The 25,242-nt window shown below is 50.2% G+C and overlaps 1 protein-coding gene across 6 annotated transcripts in view; it reads left to right on the top strand.

Annotated features, from left to right (window-relative positions):
- The window catches only part of PPIP5K1 (diphosphoinositol pentakisphosphate kinase 1), a 122,462-nt gene extending 98,738 nt beyond the window's left edge, over positions 1-23,724 (top strand). For all 6 annotated transcript variants that reach the window (XM_054042277.1, XM_054042276.1, XM_054042275.1 and 3 more), the window contains 3 exons: positions 9,606-9,743; positions 10,298-10,411; positions 21,208-23,724. In XM_054042277.1, the coding sequence (XP_053898252.1) occupies positions 9,606-9,743; positions 10,298-10,411; positions 21,208-21,995 (1,040 nt within the window). In that variant the 3' untranslated portion in view covers positions 21,996-23,724. The remainder of the gene's footprint in view (positions 1-9,605; positions 9,744-10,297; positions 10,412-21,207) is intronic.
- The last annotated feature ends 1,518 nt before the right edge of the window (positions 23,725-25,242 follow it).

Below are 25,242 nucleotides of genomic sequence, written 5' to 3'. Positions count from 1 at the left end.
GGGTGTGGGGACGAGGCCCTTGCTGCCCATCATTGCAGAATCAGAGTGCCCTCCATGTGCACCTAATAACAGTGAAGGCCTTTTTGGACTTCATGGAATCTCTAGCTTTTTCCCTTTTGTCACGGAGTGTGGGGGAGGACAAGGCCCTACACCCCCAGCTTCCTGCGATTCACCATAACTCTCAGCCAGCCAGTAAAACAGAAGGTTTATTTAGACGACAGGAACATAGTCCAAGACAGGTCTTGCAGGTACAGACAACAAGACCCCCCCCCAGTTAGGTCTATCTGGGGGAAGAGGGGAAGGGGGGAGGCCAGAGCCCATCTGGGCTCCTCTCCATTTCCCCAGCCAGCTGCAAACTGCAACTCCTTCCAGCCTTCTTACTCAGCCTCCCCCCAGCTCCTCCCCCAGTCTTTGTCCATTTCCCAGGCAGAGGTGTCACCTGGCCTCCAACCCCCTTCCTGGGTTCTCATGTTACATGCTCAGGTATCCCCCCTCAGGGACAGTTTCCCATCCCCCATGCAGACAGCCCCAGCAAAACTCCCCTGCAACCTTCCCAGGCCAATACTCCCCACTCAGTATTCAAAGAACACATTAAGAACAAAAAGAACAGGAGTACTTGTGGCACCTTAGAGACTAACAAATTTATTAGAGCATAAGCTTTCGTGGACTACAGCCCACTTCTTCGGATGCATATAGAATGGAACATGCTCTAATAAATTTGTTAGTCTCTATGGTGCCACAAGTACTCCTGTTCTTTTTGCGGATACAGACTAACACAGCTGCTACTCTGAAACCTGACATTAAGAACCGTCTCACTTCATCACACCTTTTCAGGATGAATTCTGCTTAGGGGACGTTTTATATGTTTAAGGCTCATTTTTTGAAGGGATGTGGCATTTGGGTAGACAGAGATGTCTGATGGGTAAAGAGCAATGGGATGCCATATGCAACCGATGTGACGAACTGGGACTGTTCTTGCTGGGGTGTGGGAATGCTGACAGGGGAGTGTGACTAGGATGGTCTGCATCGGGGGATGGGAGTTTGCCCAAGGGAACATACCTGAGCTTGTAACATGAGAACCCAGGAAGGGGTTGGAGGCCAGGTGACTCCGGGCCTGGGAAACTGAACAAAGGCTGTGGGAGGGGTCGCTGAAGGCAGAGTGCTGGAAGCAGGCTGGAGAGATGGCTGGGAGACAGAGATGGCTCTGACCCCCCCCCCGAAGGGGGGTGGGCTGGAATGCCCTGGGACCCCAAGCTGGACTTAACTGAGGGGGTCCTGTTGTCTGTGCCTGCAAGACCTGTCTTGGACTGTATTCCTGTCATCCAAATAAACCTTCTGCTTTACTGGCTGGCTGAGAGTCATGGTGAATCGCAGGAAGCCGGGGGTGCAGGGCCCTGAGTCCCCCAATACTCCGTGACAACTGGTGGCAGAGGTGGGATCTACTGCACCCCGCGGACGGCGCTTCCTGCAGTAAGTGACTGGGGAGCAGTAAAACGAAGGGGGATTGACGGGGACCAGGCCTGCTGAAGAGTGGGAGAGAGACGGTTATTACCCCTGGGAGTGTGTGACCAGCGAGAAGGACTTTTTGCAGTAACAGGGTCCCCCGGGGGGATCGCAGCGAGTGGTCCCAGGGGCGGAGGAGTCTGCAGCTCGACCCTGGCAGAGAGGCGGTGACCTCGAGAAGGGCTGGCACACTAGGGGTCCCCCTGGGAACTGGGGGGAGCTGTGAGCATACAGGCCTGTGAATGGCCAGCAGGAAGATGTATGCCAAGCGGCTTAAGAGCGACCTGGTGGAGCTGTGCAAGCAGAGGCGGCTGCGCATTGGGAGGCTCACCAAAGAACAGCTCATTGCCCAGCTGGAGGCGGAAGATCGCGCGAATGAACTGATCCCTGTGTCTCAGGGAAGCAGCCTGGCAAATGCAGCGCAGGCACCAGTGTCTGTCCCAGCTGGGAGTGGTCAGCCGGCTGCTGGGGGCTTCCCGAGACCCCTCCTTCCTATGCCTAGGGGAAGGGTGGGGAGGAGCCCAGCAAATACCGAAGGCGCCGTGACCCCCCCGGCCAGCAGGGGATACCCCCGGCGAAGCCCGCCGGCCAGCAGAGGATCCTCCCGGCGACGTTTGGCATCCGTGGAGCGGAATTGGCTGGAATGGGAGAAAGAGCTAAAACTGAGAGAGCTGGAGGATCGTGAACGACAGAGACAGCATGAACGGGAGGAGAAAGAGAGACAGCATCAGCGTGAACGGGAGGAGAAAGAGAGACAGAGACAGCATGAACGGGAGGAGAATGAGAGACAGAGACAGCATGAAGAGAGACAGAGACAGGAGAATGAGACAGCGTCAGCATGACCTGGAACTGGCGAGATTGAAGGGCAGCGAACCCCCGGCTGCGGTGAGTGAGGGGGGACCCAGGACTGCACGGAGCTTTGATAAGTACATCATGGCCCCATACAAGGAGGGGGAGGACATGGATGACTTCCTGGAGGCCTTTGAGACGGCCTGCGAGCTGCACCGGGTTGATCCCGCGGACAGACTCCGGGTCCTTACCCCCTTACTGGACCCCAAAGCCGTGGCATTGTACCGCCAACTGGGAGAGGCAGAGAAAGGGGACTACGAACTATTCAAAAAGGCCCTGCTACGTGAGTTTGGGCTGACTCCTGAGATGTACCGGGAAAGGTTCCGGAGTCAAGATAAAACCCCTGAGATCTCATATCTGCAACTAGCCGTCCGCATGGAAAGATACGCCAGCAAGTGGGCTGGTGGGGCCCAGACGAAGGAGGACCTGATTAAACTGCTGGTACTGGAGCAACTGTATGAGCGGTGCCCATCCGACCTGAGGCTGTGGTTGGTGGACAGAAAGCCAGAGAACCCGCGACACGCCGGGCAGCTGGCCGATGAGTTTGTAAAGAGCCGGTCAGGAGATAAAAGGGAGGAGTCCCAAAGGAACAGTCCCACCACAACGCAGAGAGAGAGTCACCATGGGACCTCCCCATGGGAAAATACAGAAAAAACCCATCAGAGGGGAGCATCCGGCATCAGGACCATCCGACCTACTCAAGGGGACCCATGGGACATGGGCTGCTACCACTGTGGCCAAAAGGGCCACATACGGGCCCAGTGCCCTAGGCTCAGGGACAGACTGAGCAGACCGAACCCACAGAGGGTTGACTGGGTAGAGACCCAACCCGGCGAAAGGCAGCATTCCCAGGGAAGGGGGGCTGGCAGAGTACCACCTGCTAAGGAGGGAGGAGAGCTCCAGGCCAGCTCCTCTAGGGGGCTGGATGCTCCAGACTCAGGGTTTTTGGTTTATATGGTAGGCGTGGGGCTGTCCCTCCGGAGAGAGTACCTTGTTCCCCTGGAGGTGGATGGGAGGAAGGTCAATGGATACTGGGATACGGGCACAGAGGTGACGCTGGCCCGGCCCGAGGTGGTGGCCCCAGATCAGGTGGTGCCCAACACCTACCTGACCCTGACGGGGGTGGGTGGAACACCAGTCAAAGTGCCCGTGGCAAGGGTACACCTGAAGTGGGGGGCCAAGGAGGGCCCCAAGGAGGTGGGGGTACACCCATATTTGCCCACTGAGGTATTGATGGGGGGGGGACCTGGAGAACTGGCCAAGCAACCCCCAAAAGGCACTGGTTGTGACCCGCAGTCAGAGCCGGCAAGGGGCACTGCGCCCTGGCCTTGGGGGGGGGTGCCTTGCCTGAGGCGCAGGACCCTAACCTGGTGGGGAGGGAACGCCCAGGGACACGGCTCAGGGAGGCTGCAGCTTCAGGCCCAGCGGGCGAGGAAGAGCAGGTGGCCATCCCTGTCCAGGCCGAGTTACAGAGAGACCCCTTCTTGCGGAAGATAAGGGACCTAGCCGACCTCAATGCGGTACAGACCATGGGACGAGGTGGCCGGAAAAGGTTCCTGTGGGAGAAGGGGTTCCTGTACCGAGAATGGGCTCCCCCAGGGGAAATGGAGTCAGGGGGGATCAGGAGGCAGCTGGTGGTACCCCAGAAGTATCGCCGCCAGCTGCTGTGCCGGGCCCATGACATTCCCCTCTCAGGGCACCAGGGAACCTGGCGTACCCAGCAGAGGCTGCTACGGAGCTTTTACTGGCCTGGGGTCTTTGTTACTGTCCGACAGTACTGCGGATCCTGTGACACCTGTCAGAGGGGGAGGAAGGCCTGGGACAAGGGGAAAACAGCTTTAGGACCCTTGCCCAGCATAGAGGAGCCTTTCCGGAGGGTGGCCAAGGTTAAAAGGGCGGCTCTGAACCAAGAGAGCCCAAAGCACAGACCTCCAGACTGGAGCGCTGGGAGAAGACCACAGCCCAGTTGGAGCCCCAGAGGTATGGGGGTGGGGAAAGGGCACAGGCCGCATAAACCTTCCCACATGCGAACTGCGAGTGCCAACAAGCACCCCCGACCTAAGGGGGGGCGTGAAACTGGAGGGGCCTGGTGTAATTCTCACCAAGGAATGGGAGGGATGCGGGGGCATCCATGGGAACGGGGGTAGGTTCGAACTTCCCCGGGTCACTGGCTAAAGTGACCCTGCTCAGTTCGGTCTCGAAGGGGGGAGAGATGTGACGAACTGGGACTGTTCTTGCTGGGGTGTGGGAATGCTGACAGGGGAGTGTGACTAGGATGGTCTGCATCGGGGGATGGGAGTTTGCCCAAGGGAACATACCTGAGCTTGTAACATGAGAACCCAGGAAGGGGTTGGAGGCCAGGTGACTCCAGGCCCGGGAAACTGAACAAAGGCTGTGGGAGGGGTCGCTGAAGGCAGAGTGCTGGAAGCAGGCTGGAGAGATGGCTGGGAGACAGAGATGGCTCTGACCCCCCCCCCGAAGGGGGGTGGGCTGGAATGCCCTGGGACCCCAAGCTGGACTTAACTGAGGGGGTCCTGTTGTCTGTGCCTGCAAGACCTGTCTTGGACTGTATTCCTGTCATCCAAATAAACCTTCTGCTTTACTGGCTGGCTGAGAGTCATGGTGAATCGCAGGAAGCCGGGGGTGCAGGGCCCTGAGTCCCCCAATACTCCGTGACAACCAGATGTTTCAAAAACCTTATCCCAGCAGGGTGTAGAACTTGCTCAACCAGGGCTACTGCTGTCTCTGTGGCCTGATTCAGGCATTTCTGTATTGCTGAGAACTGTAGAGTAATTACTTGGCATTCACTCCACATATTCACCAAGTACTATTGTCCCGCTCTGATTCTGGGCTTGAGAGAGTGGTGCTACAATCTTTATTTAATGGAGAATTCCTCAGCCCACCTTCCACCTGGTCTGGACAGCTCACGAATCTCCACAGAGTGGGAATGCTTAAAGGCCCTTGGAGGGGTTACTTAACTTCTCTGTCCCTTCCTTCCCCACTCCTGTGATTCCTTAATCCATCAGTCATTTCATCCACCAGTGAAATGCAGCTATTTCTGACATGCAGAATGACAGTCCAGCCTGCCTGTGGCTTAATTGTGCTCAGCAAAGTACACAACAGTGTATGACCAAAATGGAAGATACAGTATCCATGTGAAACCAGAGGGGGTATAGTCATAGCTAGGATATAATTACTCTAGTTGTAATATGGCCAAGGGGTGAACAGTGAGCACCTCAAATTTATTTTTCATCTAGCAGCACTGCGCTCTTTGCCACTGCTCTGGGACATAGGTGCAGTAAGAGTGCTCCATACTGAGTCCCCTCCCCCCACTCTCTGCAGTACATGCACTTTTCTTGGAGTTCTGTAACCGAAATAGTTAAATCAGAACTGAGTCTGCTCAACATCTGAGGTCTATTGAGATTGTCCCTAGATCTGTTATTTACAAACCCATGTTGCTTAGTGTTTTACATAATCCTCTAGCTTTTTACAGGTTTTTCTCTTAATATTTATTGTATATTTAAACAAATAATAAAATTTCAGCAGCAGCTAGAGTTCCCTCTTCCCGTCACTGCACAAAAATTTGGGAGCTGTGTCCACAACATCCTTTTTGTCTAGTGATGATTAACTGGGTTTGGGATTCAGACCAGCTGCTATCATGAAAACTTCATTAAGAGTTTTAGCAGTCATATGCAGCATACGTGCGGCTCCTTGGCTGAGGTTGGCTTTGGGGCATTGTCCACCCATCCCTGTGTGATGGCACTTGGTGCCAAACCAGCCTGAAATAGCAATGAATGAAAAGTGTACCTCTGATGGTTGCTTGGTGGTCTCTCTGTGTGCAGTTGGGTTTTTAGTGCACAAGTATCAGAAAACTACCACCAAAATCATGCCTTAAAACTCTCCTCTACACAATGCCTACAAAAACCTCAACAATGGCCAGGCAGCAGTGGGAAGCTGACAAGTACCCTCTCATGGTCACTGTGTCCTCCGCCATCTGTTGTCTCTCACTTCTGACTTAGATTATAGCTCAGGGGCAGGGCCCATCTCTGTTATGCATGTATCTGTAAAGAGGTTAGCACTGTGGGGCCCTGATTCTTGATTGGGGCTCTAGATGCTCCTGCCTGCAAATAATAATTAGTATCTTTAGTAATACTTAGCCCTTATTTCTGCCTATGTCTCTATCTATCTTGGCTCCTCTGTGGTGCCTATCTCCCTGGCATTGAATTTCCCTCTTGGTAGTTTCAAGTGGGGTGGGAGTGGACATAAACCATGGGGACCCCTCTTTCCCTGCAGTCTGCAATGAGAGCCATTGGTTGGGGACAGTGTATGGAGAAGCTAGGACCTTGCACTATTGTATCCATGTAAAGGCCCCAAATAATCTTCTCTTTGTTAAGCTAACTAGATAATGACAGGAGACAAAGAAGGCTAAGATAACTTAAGGGGTAACTTGATCACAGTCTGTAAGTACCTACGTGGGGTCAGATATTTAGTAGTGGGCTCTTGAGTCTAGCAGAGACAGGTATAACAAGATCCAGTGGCTGGAAGTGGAAGCTAGACAAATTCAGACTGGAAATAAGGAGTGAATTTTTTAAGGTGAGAGTAATTAACCCAGGGATGGGCAAACTTTCTGGCCAGAGGGCCACATCGGGGTTGCAAAACTGAATGGAGGGACAAGTAGGGAAGGCTGTGCCTCCCCAAACTGCCTGCACCCGCTTCCTGCCCCCTCCCACTTCCTGCCCCCTAACTGTCCCCCTCAGAACTCCCGACCCATCCAATCACCCTTACTCCTTGTCCCCTCACCACCCCCTCCCAACACCCCCCCCCCAACCACATACCCCGGGACCCCACTCCCTATCCAACCCACCTGCTCTCTGTCCCCTGAATGCCCCCGGGACCCCCTCCCCCATATCCAAGCCACCCACACACACACACACACACACCCGCCCCCCGGCTCCCAATCCCCTGCCCCTTTACCATGCCGCTCAGAGAGGCAGAAGTGGCTTACTGGAAAGCCTGAGAGGTGCGTGGGCTCAAGCCATGCTGCCCACGCAGTGGCGTGGTTGCAGGGGAGGGGGAACAGCAGGGGAGGGGCCAGGGGTACCCTCCCTGGCCGGGAGCTCAAGGGCTGGGCAGGACGGTCCCGCAGCCGGATGTGGCCCGCGGGCTGTAGTTTGCCCATCTCTGAATTAACCACTGGAACAATTTCCCAATGGTTGTGGTGGACTCTCCATCACTGACAATGTTTAAATCAAGACTGCGTGGTTTTCTAAAAGATGTGCTCTAGGGATTACTTGGGGGCAGTTCTCTGGCCTGTGCTATGCAGAAGGTCAGACTAGATGGCCACAATTGTCCCTTCTGGCTTTGGGATCTATGAGTACTCCTGCCCTCTGTTTTCATCTGCTGCTGCTATGCATGGAATACCCACCCTGAGCTGGCCTGCAAGGCCTGCCCTCCTCATTCAATCCCTTTTCACAATCCACTTCTGCCATAATGCGTATGAGAAACTATCAAATGGAGACATCTGCTTCCTCGACCCTCCCGTGAAAAGCCCTTGCTCATTCCACTAGACCTTGCTTGGAAGCAATGTAATGTGAGGCATCCTCTCCTCTTGTGGCTGTTGTGTTACCCCTCTCATGTCTTGTCTAAAATTTGTTTGTAAGTTCCTTGGCATGGAGAAATCTCTCCTCTCTGTTTTGGGAGCTGTCTGGGAAGCCTTTGGGCACTGTTAGACACTGTGGCTGGGTGTGTGCACCTGTGGCAGGGTTGTAGAGTGCAGCTCTGCTGCTCTGTCCTCTTGAAAGGTTGCAGGGTGAGAGTGCACCGTTCCGTGGTATCGCCATGTGATGTGCTCCTGCCAGCCTGCAAGATGATTCTGCATGCACAGATACTTGTTCTCCTTAGTGGTGCTCTGCAGAGATGGGTTAGATGACCTGACCACACCAAAACAGGAATGGGCCATTGCAGCACAGAGCTGTTGGAATTGTAACTATACCAAGCAGCCTCCATGTAAGACTCCCTGAAGTCTCTCAGTAGATACATGGCGTAGAGCTGTGGGAATCCTTTTATTAGGTCTGGAAATGTGTTTCTGAGCACTTGCGCAGGACTGGGAATAGCTTTCCACTGCTTTCAGGGTTTTAGCAGCTCCATGGCTGACATTTTTCATCAGTGAGGACAAATTGCAGAGTCCCTTTCAGGATCAGAGGGGCCAGGTGTTGGTGGAGGCAGGAACTTTCCAAGGCCGCTTGGAGGAGCCAGGGGTGAATGGGCAGCATTGAAGTGGGGGATGGGAACCTGGGACAGCCTGGAAAGAGGGTGACGGGATCATGGAGGCAGGAGTGCCTGAAACAGCTTCCCGCATTCTGCCTTGATCTCTTCCCATCAGCCTCCGTCCTGCTGCTAGCAGTTCTGCGCTGGCTCAGAGCTCATACAGGGGGTCTAAGGAGAGTCGAGAAGAGAGGCAGCATTGCTGCCCTCTGCCTTAGTGTTACAGTGGCTCTGGGGTCAGAAATGTCACATGGGGACTCCTGCATCCCTGCTGGGTGTGAGATCTGAGCAAGGGCAGACCAGTGAGTGAGTGCCTTGTGAAATGCCTGGCCCTGGTAGCATTGGATTTGGTGGCTACTGGAAGTGAGTGCATAGGAGTTTGAGAGCGGTGCCAGGGAGGAACTGGGCTCTAGTGCAACCGCCTTTTGTGTGTGGTAAACCCTGCCAGGCCTGTGTGGGGAAAGAGGGGGCATGGCAGGTTTCTGTGGGAATGGGCTGCTGCTGGCCTTCAGCTTGTAGTTCACCGTTTCTTTAGTTAAATGGTTACATGGTTGCAGGGCACATTTTAGGACCAAGAAAAAGTCTTGTCACAAACTTAAGGCACCAGAAATGGGAGCCATTTTCCCATTAAGGTTTTGCTGACTTTCTCCAGAGGGGCTGCTACGAGCTGTTGGGCACATAATGAATTCTTCCACAATAACCAAACAAATGCCAGTAATTTAGTAAAAGGGCCATAAACTGGGGAGCAGAGAGGTGATGTGTGCTCCTCCCTCTGGCTGTGCATGCCTGTGCTTGTGCTCTCAGACTTGTTTTTGCTTAATGACAATTTTCCTGGCCTAGATGAGGTGAATTTGGGTCTGGGGTTCATAGTGGGCCCACCTTGTCTGGTTTGGGAGACTGCTTCCCTCTCCCCCACTCAATGGTGAATGATCCTGCATGCGACCAGGTAACTGTCTGCTGTATTTATTTTCTGCCTGGGTTTCTTGCAGGTTTTGAAGGCTGCTCCATGGTTCCCACCATTTACCCACTGGAGACCCTGCACAACTCCCTCTCTTTGCGACAGGTCAATGAGTTCCTGACGTCTGTGTGCAGGTGTCACAGCAACTCTCACTCTCGAGCATCCACAGGTACTGGTGGGGGTGTGTGTGTGAGGCTGGCAGGCCCTGAGACCCTGAGAAAAGAAGGCTAACAGGAGCAGTGGCAGATCCATTGCGGGGGCAGTGGGGCTGGCCAGGACACTGAAGCCCTGTTTATCTTCTGTTCTCCTTGTAGAGGCAGATTGAAAAGGGTAAGGCTAGTAACAAATGCCAGTTAGAGTAATAGCTCCAGAGCCTGCTGGTCCCGTGAGGTGAGTCATGGGTGGCCCTGCATGGTTATGTGAGACATAAGAGGCAATCAATCAAAAGTAGCTTCTAACTGCAGGAGGAGGGAGTCTGTATCTGTCAGCCAAACCATTTGAAAGCATTATCAGAATAGTTACTTTCAGCATAGTAAGTGTATCAGTTCATCCATAATGGTGCTGGGAAGGATGGTGGGGGCACTGCAGGTTGCTTGTAGATCTGCAGAGGGCCTAGATTCTGTTGTGGCTGGAGCAGCAGCCTGGTATTTTCCACTCTGGGGTGTTAATCCATGTGGTTGATGGAATTTGTGTGGCCTCATGTGGATGTTCTGTCTCTTCAAGCTCTCTTTGATTCCGTGATTGGAAGCCAGACACCCGGTGACCCCTTCATGCCACAGAGAATTCTCTCGTCCTCGTCTCTACCACTGCGCCAGCGCTCGGACAAACCGCCGTGGTGTGAGTATTTCCTTTCTCTTATGGAGGGATTGATTTGTGGTAGCTGGGCTAAATGGTGGTTGCGGCGGATGCCAAGATAATTGGCTTGGAGGGTTTGCAGGTGGGAGACTAATTGCTTAGGGGACTTCCAGGTGTAGACCTGGGAGAAATGGGATATAATTGAATACAAAGAAAACATGTAGCCTGTCTACTATATTGGAAAAAGCTTCCTGAAGGAGAAAGATATCCATCTACCAAACGGTCCTGCAAGGGAAGAGGTGGAAGCTCTATCATGACACATTAACAACTCGAATGGACAGAGTCTCCCCAAGGATGCTATTGAGGCCACCCCCGAACTGTCCCCTGAGTGTGGGGATGGCCTAGATGGCACCTAAGAGGGGTTTCCCTCTCCAGTGTGTCTGATTCTCCCTGACAAATAGCAATGTCTCTGATCCAAGCATACCTTTTCTTGTTCAGATTCTCCCCCAGAGCTCTAGGCCATGCTGTTTCCTTCTTTACTATTTTAGTTGTAGGCTTTTCTCTGTCACTCATCACAGCCACAGCTGAGCTTCACAATCCCTTTGCAGCAGATGGGTGGTATAGACCCTCTTGAGGCCCCAGAGAGGGGATGGGATTCGCCCCAGGATACAGAGCAACCCAGTGACGGAACTAGGAACAGGAATCCAGTGCTTTCACTGCACCTCATTCACCCATTCCTTCTAAGGGTGGCTGAGTCCAGGACGCTCCCTCCACTCCTGTTGTATGGGGAAATGAGGGGCAGCACTTCGCACAGTGACTGTGATTGCATTTGAAAATAAGGTTCATCTCATCTCTAGGACCTTTGGTCAAAAGTACATCCGGCATTTCTGTCCTTGCTGGGGGTGGGAGTCTCCTCTCCCTCATGCTCCTTGGAGCTCACAGCAGGAGGGCAGGGCTAGGACCTTCTTCCCAAAAGTTACACCTCCAAGGTTCATGCCTTTGTTCTGCTCCTGGTCAGATCTAACCCGGAATTCTCCTCAAAATCTGGTGTGATGAGCAAATAGACCTCTCTCCTTTGGGCAAGGTACTGGCTTTATTTTATTGGCTTTGTTGTCATGAAGCTGGGACTTTCTCCCTTCTGTACTTGCTAGCAACTCAGTATGGAGTCAAAGACTGAGGCGAGCAGGCGTAGTGCCCCTGCTTTACCTACAGCTCTTGACAGTTGTAAACCCCAGGCCACTGGACAAAGCAGGAAGGCTCTGTGTGCCAAAAAGGTGAGGCTGAGGGAGGCCACGGAGGTGAGTAGGTGGGGTTCTCACCCTGGCAGATTGCACAGCTGCCATGCTGCCCCTTCTTGTGGCACTCTCAGGACTCCCAGATCTAAAAAACTCTCCCAGGTGACTCCTCCCTCCTCTGACACATCTACTGACCTATCCGGGGCAGGCAGGTGTGAACCCTTGCAATCTGGATCCTGGAGTCTGGTCCTGCCAACCTAGTATAAGATTTGGGTTCTCAAGGTTTCAGGTGCTATCAGGTTTTTATTTTCTCTGAGCTTAGCAGCCTAGCTACTTCAGGAGATGCTGATGAAAAATTAGTATTCAAGTGGCACTGCATATTCCCACTTACGGATATTGCATCACCTGTTGGCACCTAATGGTAGAACCTTCTCTAAGCAATGCTCATTAGACCACACATGCCCCCTTAGACCCTTCCTCTGAGTGGCTATGTAAGGGACAGCTGCTGCGCCAGATGGAGTTGAACCACTTCAGGCCCTTGTTAGTTTACAGTTTAGTTTTTAGTATAAAGTAGTTTAAGTACGGTATAGTTATGACTAGGGCTGTCAAGCAATTAAAAAAATGAATCGTGATTAATTGCGTGATTAATCGCACTGTTAAACAATAATAGAATATAAATTATTTAAATATTTTTGGATGTTTTCTACATTTTCAAATATATTGATTTCAATTACAACTCAATACAAAGTGTACAGTGCTCACTTTATATTTTTTATTATAAATATTTCATAGAATCATAGAATATCAGGTGGGAAGGGACCTCAGGAGGTATCTAGTCCAACCCCCTGCTCAAAGCAGGACCAATCCCCAACTAAATCATCCTAGCCAGGGCTTTGTCAAGTCTGACCTTAAAAATCTCTAAGGAAGGAGATTCCACCACCTCCGTAGGTAACCCATTCCAGTGCTTCACCACTCTCCCAGTGAAAAAGTTTTTCCTAATATCCAACCTAAACCTCCCCCACTGCAACTTGAGACCATTACTCCTTGTTCTGTCATCTGCCCCCACTGAGAGCAGCCGAGTTCCATCCTCTTTGGAACCCCCTTATTTGCACTGTAAAACAAAACAAAAAAAATAGTATATTTCAATTCACCTAATAAAAGTACTGTAGTGCAATCTCTTTATCATGAAAGTTAAACTTACAAGTGTAGAATGATGTACAAAAAATAACTGCATTCAAAAATAAAACAATGTAAAACTTTAGAGCCTACAAGTCCACTCAGTCCTACTTCTTGTTCAGCCAATCGCTCAGACAAACAAAATTGTTTACGTTTACAGGAGATAATGCTGCCTGCTTCTTGTTTATTACAATGTCATCTGAAAGTGAAAACAGGCGTTCACATGGCACTGTTGTAGTCTGCATCACAAGATATTTACGTGCCAGATGCGCTAAAAATTCATACATCCCTTCATGCTTAAACCACCATTCCAGAGGACATGTGTCCATGCTGATGACGGGTTCTCTCAATAATGATCCAAAGCAGTGCAGACCGATGCATGTTCATTTTCATCATCTGAGTCAGATGCCACCAGCAGAAGGATGATTTTTCTTTTTTGGTGGTTCAGGTTCTGTAGTTTGATGTCTTAAAAGAGCAACACTCAGATGCAGAAAGCATGCTCCACATCTCGTCCCTCTCAGATTTTGGAAGGCACTTCAGATTCTTAAATCTCACATTGGTACCTTCTTTGTGTTTTGTCAAATCTGCTGTGAAAGTGTTCTTAAAACGAACATGTGCTGGGTCATCATCCTAGACTACTATAACATGAAATATGTGGGTAAAATAGACCAGGAGACATACAATTCTCCCCCAAGGAGTTCAGTCAGAAATTTAATTAATGCATTTTTTTTTTTTTAATGAGCATTATCAGCATTGAAGCATGTCCTCTGGAATGGTGGCCGAAGCATGAAGGGGCATATGTATGTTTAGCATATCTGGCATGTAAATACCTTGCTACACCAGCTACAAAAGTGCCATGTGAATGCCTGTTCTCACTTTCAGCTGACATAAATAAGAAGCAGTCAGCAGTATCCCCCGTAAATGTAAACAATTTTGTTTGTCTGAGCGATTGGCCGAACAAGAAGTAGGACTGAGTGGACTTGTAGGCTCTAAAGTTTTACACTGTTTTGTTTTTGAGTGCAGTTATCTAACAAAAAAAAAATCTACATTTTTAAGTTACTTTCACAATAAAGAGATTGCACTACAGTACTTCTATGAGATGAATTGAAAAATACTATTTCTTTTATCATTTTACAGTGAAAATATTTGTAATAAAAAATAAAGCACTATACACTTTCTATTCTGTGTTGTAATAGAAATCCATATATTTGAAAATATAGAAAAACATCCAAAAATATTTAATACATTTTCAGTTGGTATTTTATTGTTTAACAGTGCAATTAATAGCAATAATTTTTTTTAATTGTGATTAATTTTTTTTAGTTAATCTAGGGCAGTTAACTGCCCTAGTTATGATGCTTCCCGTGCACACTCCAACCCTCAAGCCCTCTGAGCATCTCCCGGAGTGGCGACACATCTGAAAAGACAGAGTATTTTTGTGTACCCGTATTTGGAAGATTGGTTGCTAAAAAGTGCCACACATGAGGGTCTGTCATTTCACATCACAGTTACATCCCTCTTTTCGGATCTGGGTTTGCTTCTTAATTTCAAAAAATTGAATTTCTATCAAGCTCAGCATTCCTTTTAAAGGTTCTATTCTGGACTCATTAGCAGGGAAAGCTTTACTTCCAGAGGACAGGTTTCTAAAAATGGAGCAAGTGGCTTTGCAAGCCTGCCAATGTTGGAAAGTGATAATCTTCCTGGGTCTTGTGGGCTTGATGGCAGCTACCACTTAGTCACTCGGTTTGCTCATCTCTGAGATCAGTGCTGCACTGGATGGCTCAGGTCTACATACCCAGCCAGGACAGTCAGAAAATATTTGTCACCATGCCTCAGGACGTTCTAAATTTGCTGATGTGATGGCCAAACAGATCAAATATTCTCAGAGATGTCCTGTTCGATCCTCCTTCGCCCTCAGTCACAGTAACATCAGACGTAACCACCGCTGGCTGGGGAGCTCATTGACGCTGGTTTACAATCTAGGCTTTTTGAGAAAATGTGTTTGGAATTAAGAGCCAGTCATTTGACCCTCCGATCGTTCCTTCTTCATAGAAAAGGGGGAACGCTCTTCAGGGAGCACCGGATAACGCTCCTGCTGTGCATTACATGAGCAAGGAACGGGGGCTTCATTTTTTCCAGTTATATGCCAAGGTGGTCAGATTATGCAATTGGTGCACTCTTCACGAGATCTATCTAATGGCCCTGCATTTAGCAGGCAAGAGCAATGTACTAGCAGATTGCCTCATCAGGGCCAGTTCTCAGATTCACGAGTGGTCCCTGAAAGCTCCAGGTATACAAGACATACCTGGATGGTGCTAGCCCGATGTAGATCTGTTTGACAGCCAGTGAGTCCATTTCAGATGCCTTCCTTCTATGTTGGGGAAGGAGCCTTCTGTATACCTTCCCCCCACCACCACCTTTATTCAGAAAATGGTGACCAAAGATTTGTCAGGACAGGGCAAAAATTATATTGATTGTCTCAGCTTGTCTGAGACAGCAGCGGTACATGAATCTGCATCACCTGTCAGCTGGACTTTACATGCATTTTCCTCTGTCTCCGGATCTCTTGTCACAGCAACAAGGCAGGATCTTTTATCCAGATCCTCAGTCTCTTCATCTTATGGCCTGGGCTGTCGGACTTTGGCTACTCTTAGCAGTCATGTTCTCATTGGTAAAGAATGTACTGCTTAATTCTAGAAAATTGCCTACTAAAAAGTGTTACTATTTAAAATGAGCTAGATTTGTTGCTTGGATGCAGGGAAAATATGATTTTTCCAGTTGCAGCTTCCATACCCTGTATTTTAGAAATTTTATATACTTAAAATCTGAGGGAAGGGGGCCTAATTCTTCTTTAAAAGTTCACCTGGTAGCTATTCAGTCTCTCTTATTTTGGTTGATAACAGAATCATGTACAGTGATCTACTAAGATTTATGAAAGGATTATCTAACAGATCTCCACCTTTAAGGGATCCAGTCCCATTTTGGGATCTTAATCTGATCTAATCTGTTTGAGGTCATCCTTTGAACCCCAGGTGAAGTGTTTCATATTTTATTTATCTGTTAAAATGGTCTTCACTATTGCTATAATGTCAGCCAGAAGGGTGGGCAAATTGCACGCCCTGATGGCTGAGCTGCCCTTTATGATTTTTCATAAAGATGAGGTGGTTCGTAGATCTGATCCCAGGTTTTTACCAAAAATAGCCACTGTTTCATATCAGACAGCTGTGATACATTGTACCTCAAAATAACACCCTGACACCCCCACATTCACCACTTTTACATGGTTCTGATATGTTGTACAAAGTATGTCTTGTGAGGTATCATTTGAAAAATCATAATTTGCTGTACAATTTGCTGTATATCATTGTCCTGTAGGGTTGCCAAACCCTCCAGGTTTGGCCTGGAGTCTCCCGGAATTGGCATCAATCTCTCAGTGACTATTGAAAGCAATCTAGGAGACTTTTTAATAGGATATTTTAAGAAAATGACATTACATCATGTTGGGGGCGGGGGGGGGAGAATCTCCCAGAATAGCTTGAGTCAGAGTTGGCAACCCTATTGGCTTGTTAAAATGTGTGCATCATTATTGTATATGAAGCTATGACATTTTACTATATGTTTGTTACTGAAATGTGTTATGGGTCTGGGGAATGGCCACAGTGTAGCTCCTTAGAAATAACAAAAAGAATTGTAAACTAAGTCCTTGCATGGCACTCAAGCCTCACGTACACAAAGGTGTGAGCAAGAAATACAATTCACCTGAGAGCTGCTTCAGATCTCATGGACACAGGAAACTGATTGTCTGCGTCCCAGCTGGGGGGTATTCCTAAAAGCAAGGAGGAGGGTATAAAATAAGAGACCGGGACATCACCTCTTTAACTATCTCCTCCCCCCCCCTTGACACTTGGAAACAAGATCATTTGGAAGACAAAGAGGAGCATAATTGAACTGGGGGAAAAGCAATTCGCATCACATTTCAGTATACCATTTTTTACTCAAACCTACATGCTAAGGGTAGTTACGTACATTAGGTGCTAGAAGGATTCTTGCATATTTAAATAGAAGTCAGTTTTAGGAATTCATCTAGGTTGGTTGTTTCTTGTACTAAGAAGTCAGAGTTTGCCTGCCCAGACAATTCCAGTTGTGTGAAACAATGCATCATTCAGTATTACAAATCCACAGAAATTCCTGAGTCTTCTGTTGTACAGTCTCCTTCTACGAGAGCTGTAGCTGCATCTTTTGCTTGTATTAAACGTGTTCCTATTAGGGAAATTTGCAGGGCTGCTACCTGGAAGTTAGTGAACCCATTCACTAAGCACTATGAGCTGGATCTAGCTTCTAGAGCAGCAGATGCCAAATTTGGCAGAGTGGTGCTTCAATCATTGTTTAATTAGGACTCTGTTCCCAGCTCTGGGCTTTTTCAGTATTGCCTATTGCTTGTCAAACTAGCCATAAGTGGGAATATGCAGAGCCACTCAAAGAAGAAATAAAGTTTACTTTGTAAGATGAGTTCCTTGAGATGACTCTGCATATTCACATTTCCTGCCCCTATTTTTCTCAGTCTTATTGTGGTCTCTCTGGGTTAGCAGTAAATGAACTGAGGCGAAAGAGGGTTCAGTACCCCCTTATGTAGCCTCACCTCAGAATGTTTGGAAGTTCTGAGAGGAGGAGGAGGTGGGGCCCATGTACCCGGCAATGGCACTGCTTGGAGAAGGTTCTACTATTAGACCCTAACAAATGCTGCAATACCCAACTGGGAATATGCAGAGTCGCTTTTGAAGAACTCCTGTTACCAGCATAGGTGCCACATAGGGGGGCATGCAGGGTCAAGTGCTCCCCTGTTTTCTGCTTGGCCTGATGGGGGGGAGGGAGAGGGGCTCTGTCCTCCTCTCGCTGCGCCTGCCCCCTGGCAGCCGGGCCCAGGTCACTGCTCTGTGCAGTGTGGCAGCTGCCTGCAAGAACCCAGCTGGGGAGGTGGCAGCACTTCCCCCTCCCTGCTGAAGACAGCAGCCAAACAAGCCGGAACACTCTCTCTCTCTCTCTCTCTCCCTTCCCCCCCACCCCCCAGCTCGCTTGGCTGCTGTCCATGGGTGGGGATCAGAGGGGGTGGGCCACTGCCACCGCCTTCTCCCCAGCCAGGCTCTCTCTCCGGCAACTGCCGCTCTGCACAGAGGCAGTGGCCACCTTCAGCTGGCGTGAGAAGCAGCTCCTTCCTGTCCCCTCCACTCCCTGCCCGGGCCTGGCTGCCAGGGAGAGCCACTGAGCGAGCCAGAAACATGGTGGGGGAGGTGCAGTGGGAGAAGGACAAAGCTCCCACCCCCACAGGTAACTCTGGCAGCGTGGGGAGAGTACAGCAGCCTTGGGCTGGGCACAGGGCAGGCAGTCACTGGGGAAGGTGCTGGAAGCAGCTTCCCTGGCCTCTGCTCTGCTGAGGTGTCCCTGAGGGCACTGGAGCTCCAGGGAGACACTGTTGCTGTGAGTCTTCCTGGGCTCCCAGCCAGGCCCAGAGTTTTGCCAACATAAGTGCTAGGGTAGACGTGGCCAAAGTAACCTTCCTATATTCTGGACAAGGAGTAGCAAGTCACTAGCAGCTAGGATAAAAATTCGCCCCGTTGGCATGCTCAAGACAGAGCCCCAGAAATTCCACAATTCTGGAGCCTTGGAATTTGCCATGGAATCCACCCCTTGCCAGAGAACCCTGTTCCAGAATCTCAGCTTTCCACATACGAACTGAGTGAGCCAGGCAGGTACAGTCCTCCCCAGGGGCTCTTCACTTTGGCACCTTAACAACATTGGCATTTACAACGAGATAAACTTATCTTGTTAATAGCTGACCACTTTAAACAGAAACATCCAGCTAAAGTGCTTATCCATAGTTCCAAACTGCCTCCCCAGCATTACAAACCCCTGCTTTCCCTGGCAACCTCATGGTGCACTTGTGTTGACAACACAGAAATACGTGGTATATTCAAAACTGAAAATGGGGGGAAAGCATAATATTAAATGCACCATCAAGATGATAACCCAGGAGTGACTATACTGATTGGATTAATTATTTTTAGCTAATTAAAAACCTATACCTTTTAATTTAAATTTAAGTTCTGCAGCCTCCCACTCTGGAGTGCCACTGAATCCAGAGACTTTGCAGCACAACTTAGTTCTCCTGGCCACAGAGTTCGAGGCCCTGACTCAAGGATACAGCTTAGGGCTTGTCTATGCAAACGTTTAGTTTGTGGCAAGCTGGGGCTTGAATCACCTGCACTAGCCTGCCACGGACAATGTCCATGTGGGCTCTGCGGACTCGCACTAACAGTTTGTTAATGCTCTTTGATCCTGTTAGCTTTGAAATGGGACTAGAGCAAGGGCATTAATGAACTGTTAGTGCTGTGAGCAGGCTCCCCATGGATAGTTTATCCCACACTAGCCTGCTGTGGGCTGATTCAGACCCTGGCTTTCCACAAACCAATTGTTCATGTAGTCAGGCCCTTAGATTCTGTATTGAAGGTGATGCAGATCCCTGGAACCCTTCAATCCTCAGTAAGTTACAGTTGCCATAGGACGATCTGTCGGCAGATCTGAGTCCCAGTTAGCAGCCCTTAACTCAGTAAGATGCTATGGTCTTGCTGGGTTCTGATATGCAAGCCATAGTTTTATGTACACCTAAGCTTGTATCCATGCTCGAACCTAAGTCTGATATGTTACAAGATCTAAGTGGTCCACTTACTTAAATATTTATTCTGCATAGCTGTTCTTTGTAGCAAGAGCACAGTTGTGGTACTCAGTGATAGCTTCATCCGGGTTGTGGAAGCAGAGAAAGAACTGACAGGAAGGAACTACAATGCATGACCGTTCTTTCTCTGCTTCCACAGGGTGTAAGTTTGCATGGGGGACGCTATCAATAATGGATCAGTACTGCACATTTCACAAGGACGTGACGGCCCTTAGAGTTCTGGAATCCCGACCAAACTTTTATCTAGGGTTGACAGGGCTCATGAATTAGTACTTTCTTCTGTCTGGTCCCATGGCACCCCAAGGAGAAACGATGGCCAAATCTCGCTGCACCAGGGGCAATTAAAATATCTACCACCAGGAAAAAATAATTCAGAAAATCTATATCACGCTTTATTGCCTTTCACCCACTGCAGAATGAAAGAAGGTGACTATTCCATAGCCTAAGGGTCCTACTCCAGACTTCAAATTATGCACTACAAGACCAACAGCATCACTGTACCTAGGAGAATGTGCAGAGCAGATACGTGGGCTTTGAGCGATCTGCTTGCTTATGGCCCACTTATAATTTTTTGGACTTGGTGGACATAATATTTGATAGTGGAGTCCAAGAGTCTGCAGAAGGGTATAAATAAATAAAAGCACGTAGTGGCTTGATTTTCTTCCCTTTCCATTCCTGGGCTTGATGCTAGTTACGTCCACTATGTACAGAATTGCCAGATGTACTTTTGAGAGAGAGAGAGGTGGCTCTTATCTCTCAGCACTGGTAGGCCTGGTGTCTCCCACCCCTCATCTGAGTTTAGAGCCACCTGCTCTGAGACAGAAAGGTAAGCAGTTGAAAGCCTGTTGGGCCTGGTTCATATGTTGGTTATCAGCTACTTTTGGAAGAGCTCCTGCATAATTCCAGTAAGTTGGGGGTTTTTTGGAGCAATTGGTGGGCTGGTCCAACCCGCCCTCCTGGCTGTTCCGGCTGCCTCCTCCGCAGGGGGAGAACCAGTACATATACACAGTTTCCAGACATAACTGAGAGAATCTGTGTATGCATTGCTCTCTACTGCTATGCTTGTAGGAACCTGTAGGCCTTCGCTCAGTTCCTTGCACATGTGTGTCAACATCCCAAAACCATCACCATCACAACGGCACCAACTGACATGCTTATGGGCAATCACAACAGGGAGGCCAGGGCCTGGATGGCCCCAAGGACCAGACTCCAGTCTCTCCTGAACCATGAGTAGGGGCTGGTGTGGAATACCATGCCTAGCTCTTCCACAGGCCTGTGGTTAAATAGACTCCAGTGCTGTCAGTCTGGCACCATTGGCTGAACATTTTGTTTTTCAAAGAAATAAAAGTGACAGTGAGATTTCCAGTCCCCTCAAACCTCGTTCAGTTCTGGGGGTTGGATGCACACTGATACATCTGGTATAAAGCCAGGAGAATGTTGTTCAGGGTCTGCCTACCTGCTGTTTACTAGTTCAGTCACTCTTGCAGGAGTGTCTGTGCTGTAGCTTCCACTTGGGTCCCACCCTGGTGCCCAGTTCACTCAGTGCTTCCTTCCCATTGGAGGGACAGTCAGGTGCTGATGTCTGGGAACATGCTACATGCCATTTAATAGGCTTTTCAGCACAGACTCTGGCTGAGGTTTTCAGCTAAGTACTGACTCTTTGTGTTTGTCTGACGCTTTCTGGAATTGCTTTGCAGACAGCAGTGGCCCTTCCAGCACTGTCTCCAGTGCAGGCCCCTCCTCCCCGACCTCAATGGAGAACTACGCTCGCTTCAGCTTCACTGAGAAACCTTCCATCAGTCCCCAAATAAGTGAAGAGCGACTGAACTGCCAGCCCCCTGAACAGCGTGAGATGGAGCCCTCAGGGGAGGCACGTGAGCTAGAGCTGGGTGGGTCTGGGCCCTTGGTAGAGAACCCCCTGGGAGAGATGCCAGAACAGGGCCTGATGAGGATGCCAGGGCTCTTGGAGGTCCCAGAGCCAAGCAAGGAGGAACCATCTGCGGAGGTGCCAGAACAGGGCACGATGGGGGTACTGGAGTTGGGCAAGACCAGGCAGTCTGGAGAGACATCTGAAAAAGATGGGTCAGTGGTGCTGGAGCAGGGTGAAGAGAAGCCAGCTGGGGGAACATGGGAGCTGGGTGAGACAGGGAAGCTGGAGCCAGGTGAGATAGAGCTGTCTGGGAAGATGTCAGATCCAGGTGAAGAGGGGCCATCTGGGGAGATGTTAGAACCAGATGTGATCAGGCCAGTAATACCAGTGGGGACATCTGAGCTGGGTGAGGAGGAGCCAGCGATGCAGACGTTGGAGCCAAGTGAGGAGGGGCAGCCGGTGCAGATACTGGAGAAGGAAGAAGAGGAGCTGTCCACAGATAATGCTCTATCAGATCAGCATCCATCCAGTCACCCATATCAGGACCAACAGCTGTCCAGTGAGAAAAGTGTTGAGGACGAGCAGCCTTCTAGGCAGCAGGAGCTACAGAACTAGCATCTCCCTCCGTGGAGCATGCTGGGAAGAAAGGAGAATCCCCGAGACAGTCACTGTCTGGAAGCAGTGTGGCTCCCCAATCCTGGAGTGGACTCGGCTGTGCCCATGTCTTGCATAACGTTTCTAGCCCTCCAGTCAACCCGCTGGGCAGGTGTTACGTCACTCCCTGCACAGCAGCTGGCACTCCAGAGCTCTGTAGCATGCCATGGCCCGAGCCCCTGGGACTATAGGAGACTGGTCTATGGGGACAGGGGAAAAGTCTGTTCTGTTCAGAGACACCAGTCAGTTTGTCACCAACAGGCAAGGGATACGCACCCCTGCCTTCCTTAAATAGAAAACAAAGTCAGCCCTGGGTGAGCAGAGGCAACTCCCACTGAAGTCGTAGGGAGTGCATGGGCTTGCTTTTTCAGTGGCACTGGAGCCAGGAGTGAAGGGGAGGTGGGTCCACAGCTGTCAGGGTAATGAGGCCAAAGGAGATGCCTGCTGCCTGCAGCTGGTGTTAGCCCACTGACTGCATGGAGAGGGGCACAGGTCTGGCAGACATGAGCATTGTGGCAGCCACAAGCCTCATCAGAACATACAAGTGCTGCATGTTTGTGCTGACCAGCTGCACTGTGTTGGTCTCCTGCTCTCTGGCTGCTGGAATATACCAGGGGAGGAGATTTGAGGGCAGCTTGATGATCTCCTGGTTAAGCTGCAGTATCCTTGGAAGCAGGAGAATGATTCTGAGGCTTGGCAAGGGTGCACATTCAGTGTGATGAGAGTGCTTTGCAAGCCAGTGACTTTTGGAACGGAGAAGTCCCAGCCTGCAGGTTCCCGACAAGCCTGTTCAGAAATGGCTTTTATGTGATGGAATGAAAAATAGGTAACACTGGGCATTACCTGCCACCAAAACCAGCTCCTTCCTTCCGTGGGCCCCGCTGCCCCTACCCAGCCTGACTGCTCCACGTGCCAGGTCTGGTAACTGTCTGCCTCTCTCACCTCACCTGTCAGTCGCCCCCAGGTGGGGATGGTTGTAGGGAGGCACAGAGGCAAGTCTGATGGTAGGGAGAAACACTGGTGGGGGGCATGGGGCAGGCACTGTGGCAGGGAGGGCAATGGGGGTGAGATGGGAAGCTTTATTGGGGCACTGCAGGGTCAGGTTGGGGACCACTGCATGTGGGGGGACCCCTTTCAGTGGCTGCCCCTTGCGTGTTCCCGTTGGGCTGGGATTCCTGCAGGGAGGGGTGTGGTGCCCACTCTAGGAGGGGTGTGCAGGGAGTACAGAGACGGGTCTTTCTAGTCCTTGAGGGTTGAATGAGCTTTGAGCTCTGAACCCTGCAGTGACAGAAACAAAGTGCAACTGCTTTTTGAGCAAATCAGGTTTTATTTGTAAGATGCTGATAAGGAGAAATTGCTATTGTGGATAAAGTACAAACTATTTAATATATATTTATGTAAATGAGTGTCAAGCACAAGCCCAGAGGCATGGTAACTACAGGGGTCCTGCCTCCTAAGCCATGGCAGGTAGAGGAATCCCCATCTGCAGGGGCTGTGATGTCACCTCTTCAGCAAAGTGACAATCTGCCGGAGCAAGTGGAAGGCTCCTATTCCTTTGTCCCGCCTGTGGGGGGAGGACTGTATTTATGGTACAGGTTTGTCTGTGTCTGTAGTCTCTGGGGAAGCTGTACCCAAAGATCTCTGCGCTATGTCAGGATGTGTGTGTTCACAGTAAACATGCTACACTATATGTCTGGCTTCCATCTCTCTTACCACTGCAGCAACCTGGGCAAAGTGCTGACACGCCCAATCGCTCCAGCAGCCTGGGTTGTCTCGAAGCAGCTATTGCTGCCTATGCTGCTGAGCTGAACTTGGGGGTGCAGGTCAGACCACTGAGCTGCACCTAAAGCTTCCTGAGCCCCCACAGGGAAGAGACTCCCTTCATTGCACTTGAGATGGAGTGTTGGAAATGCACGTGTCCATGATATCGGTGTTAAAGCTGCTGCCAGTCACCTCGTGGAGGGGATGAGCCCTGTGAGGCTAAGGCTTGACTCTGTCCCCCACCCAAGCATGACAGTGCCATGGCTTGGCGTGGTTAAAGGAAACCTGCAAAATGGGTGTGGGTGTTTGGGGTGGAAGTTGGGTCTTGGACGTATAACGAAGGCCTAATACCTCTGAGACAAGGAGAGGAAATCTGGTGTGGTTTTCACTGTGGGAGCGGTGGGGGTGTCCGCCTCAGCTTCCTGGATTTGGCAGGAGTGCTCAATGCAGGACCTAGAGAGGCAGAGGCTGCAGGAACTTTCCTAGCCCTTCGTTACGTGGTCGTTGAAAGGGCAGGTAAGCCTTTTACACCGAGATCCCGTGTCTCAGCCATTTGCGAGGTCAATACAGTTGGTAAAGAGGAAGTGCTGAAGCCTGGTGACCCAGTCTAAAAATGGGGTGAACTGGGGGGGGTCCACCTTGAGAGCAGCACAGCTCTTTGCTTTGGAAAGGGTGCCTCCAAGAGAGCTTCTAGGTGCAGTTCCCTCCTGCCTGTAACGGCATGCATCAGGATACTTTCCACATTCACCTGCTGTTTTTTCCCAGGACCTCTGACTCATTCAGTGCACCATTTGTGAGTGATTGTGTTAACTGGGACTTAGTGAAAACTTCTAAATAGTCTCCATAAAACCCCTTTTCCCTGTTTCACAGGGTGGGACTTGTGCTGCCATAACCCTGCTTGGCTATGCCTACACTATACCCCTGCACCTAGTGAGCTCCTTTGCTGCCCCCCCCTTCCCGGGGTGCTGGAGTGGCAGGAGGGCACTTGCACTCTGACTGCCGCAGGGCTGGATGACACGGGAGTATGAAGCTCAGTGCCCTTCTTGCATTCCAGCTCTGCTGTTGGCAGCAGGGGGAGCTGAGCGAGCAGAGCAGGAAAACCCTTGCAAAGGTTGCTAGTGCAGACAAGGCCAAGCAGGAGTATGGCAGCATAAGCCCTAGAGCCTGCAGGAAAATGTGTGGATAAAATCTGACTTTTCTAATAATTCACAAGCAGAAACTCCCTCATCAGCCCTGTTGCAGCCTCTTTCTCTGCTCCATGGCTAGTGCCCATCCTGGACCATTCAGCTGGGTTGGTGGAGGGAGATTGTAACAGGGTTCACAACCTGCCCCTCTTCCTGGGGCCCCCTTGCTGCCCCAGTAAGGCTCAGAGAGGCTTCAGGGTTGTGCAACACCCATGTCTTTATTTACCTACAGTTATTCCACCACCAATGTCTGTCTATTTACA

The sequence above is a fragment of the Malaclemys terrapin genome, chromosome 10 (assembly GCF_027887155.1).
Source record: "Malaclemys terrapin pileata isolate rMalTer1 chromosome 10, rMalTer1.hap1, whole genome shotgun sequence".
Taxonomy (NCBI): Eukaryota; Metazoa; Chordata; order Testudines; family Emydidae; genus Malaclemys; species Malaclemys terrapin.
This window is presented reverse-complemented; position numbering and strand designations above follow the sequence as displayed.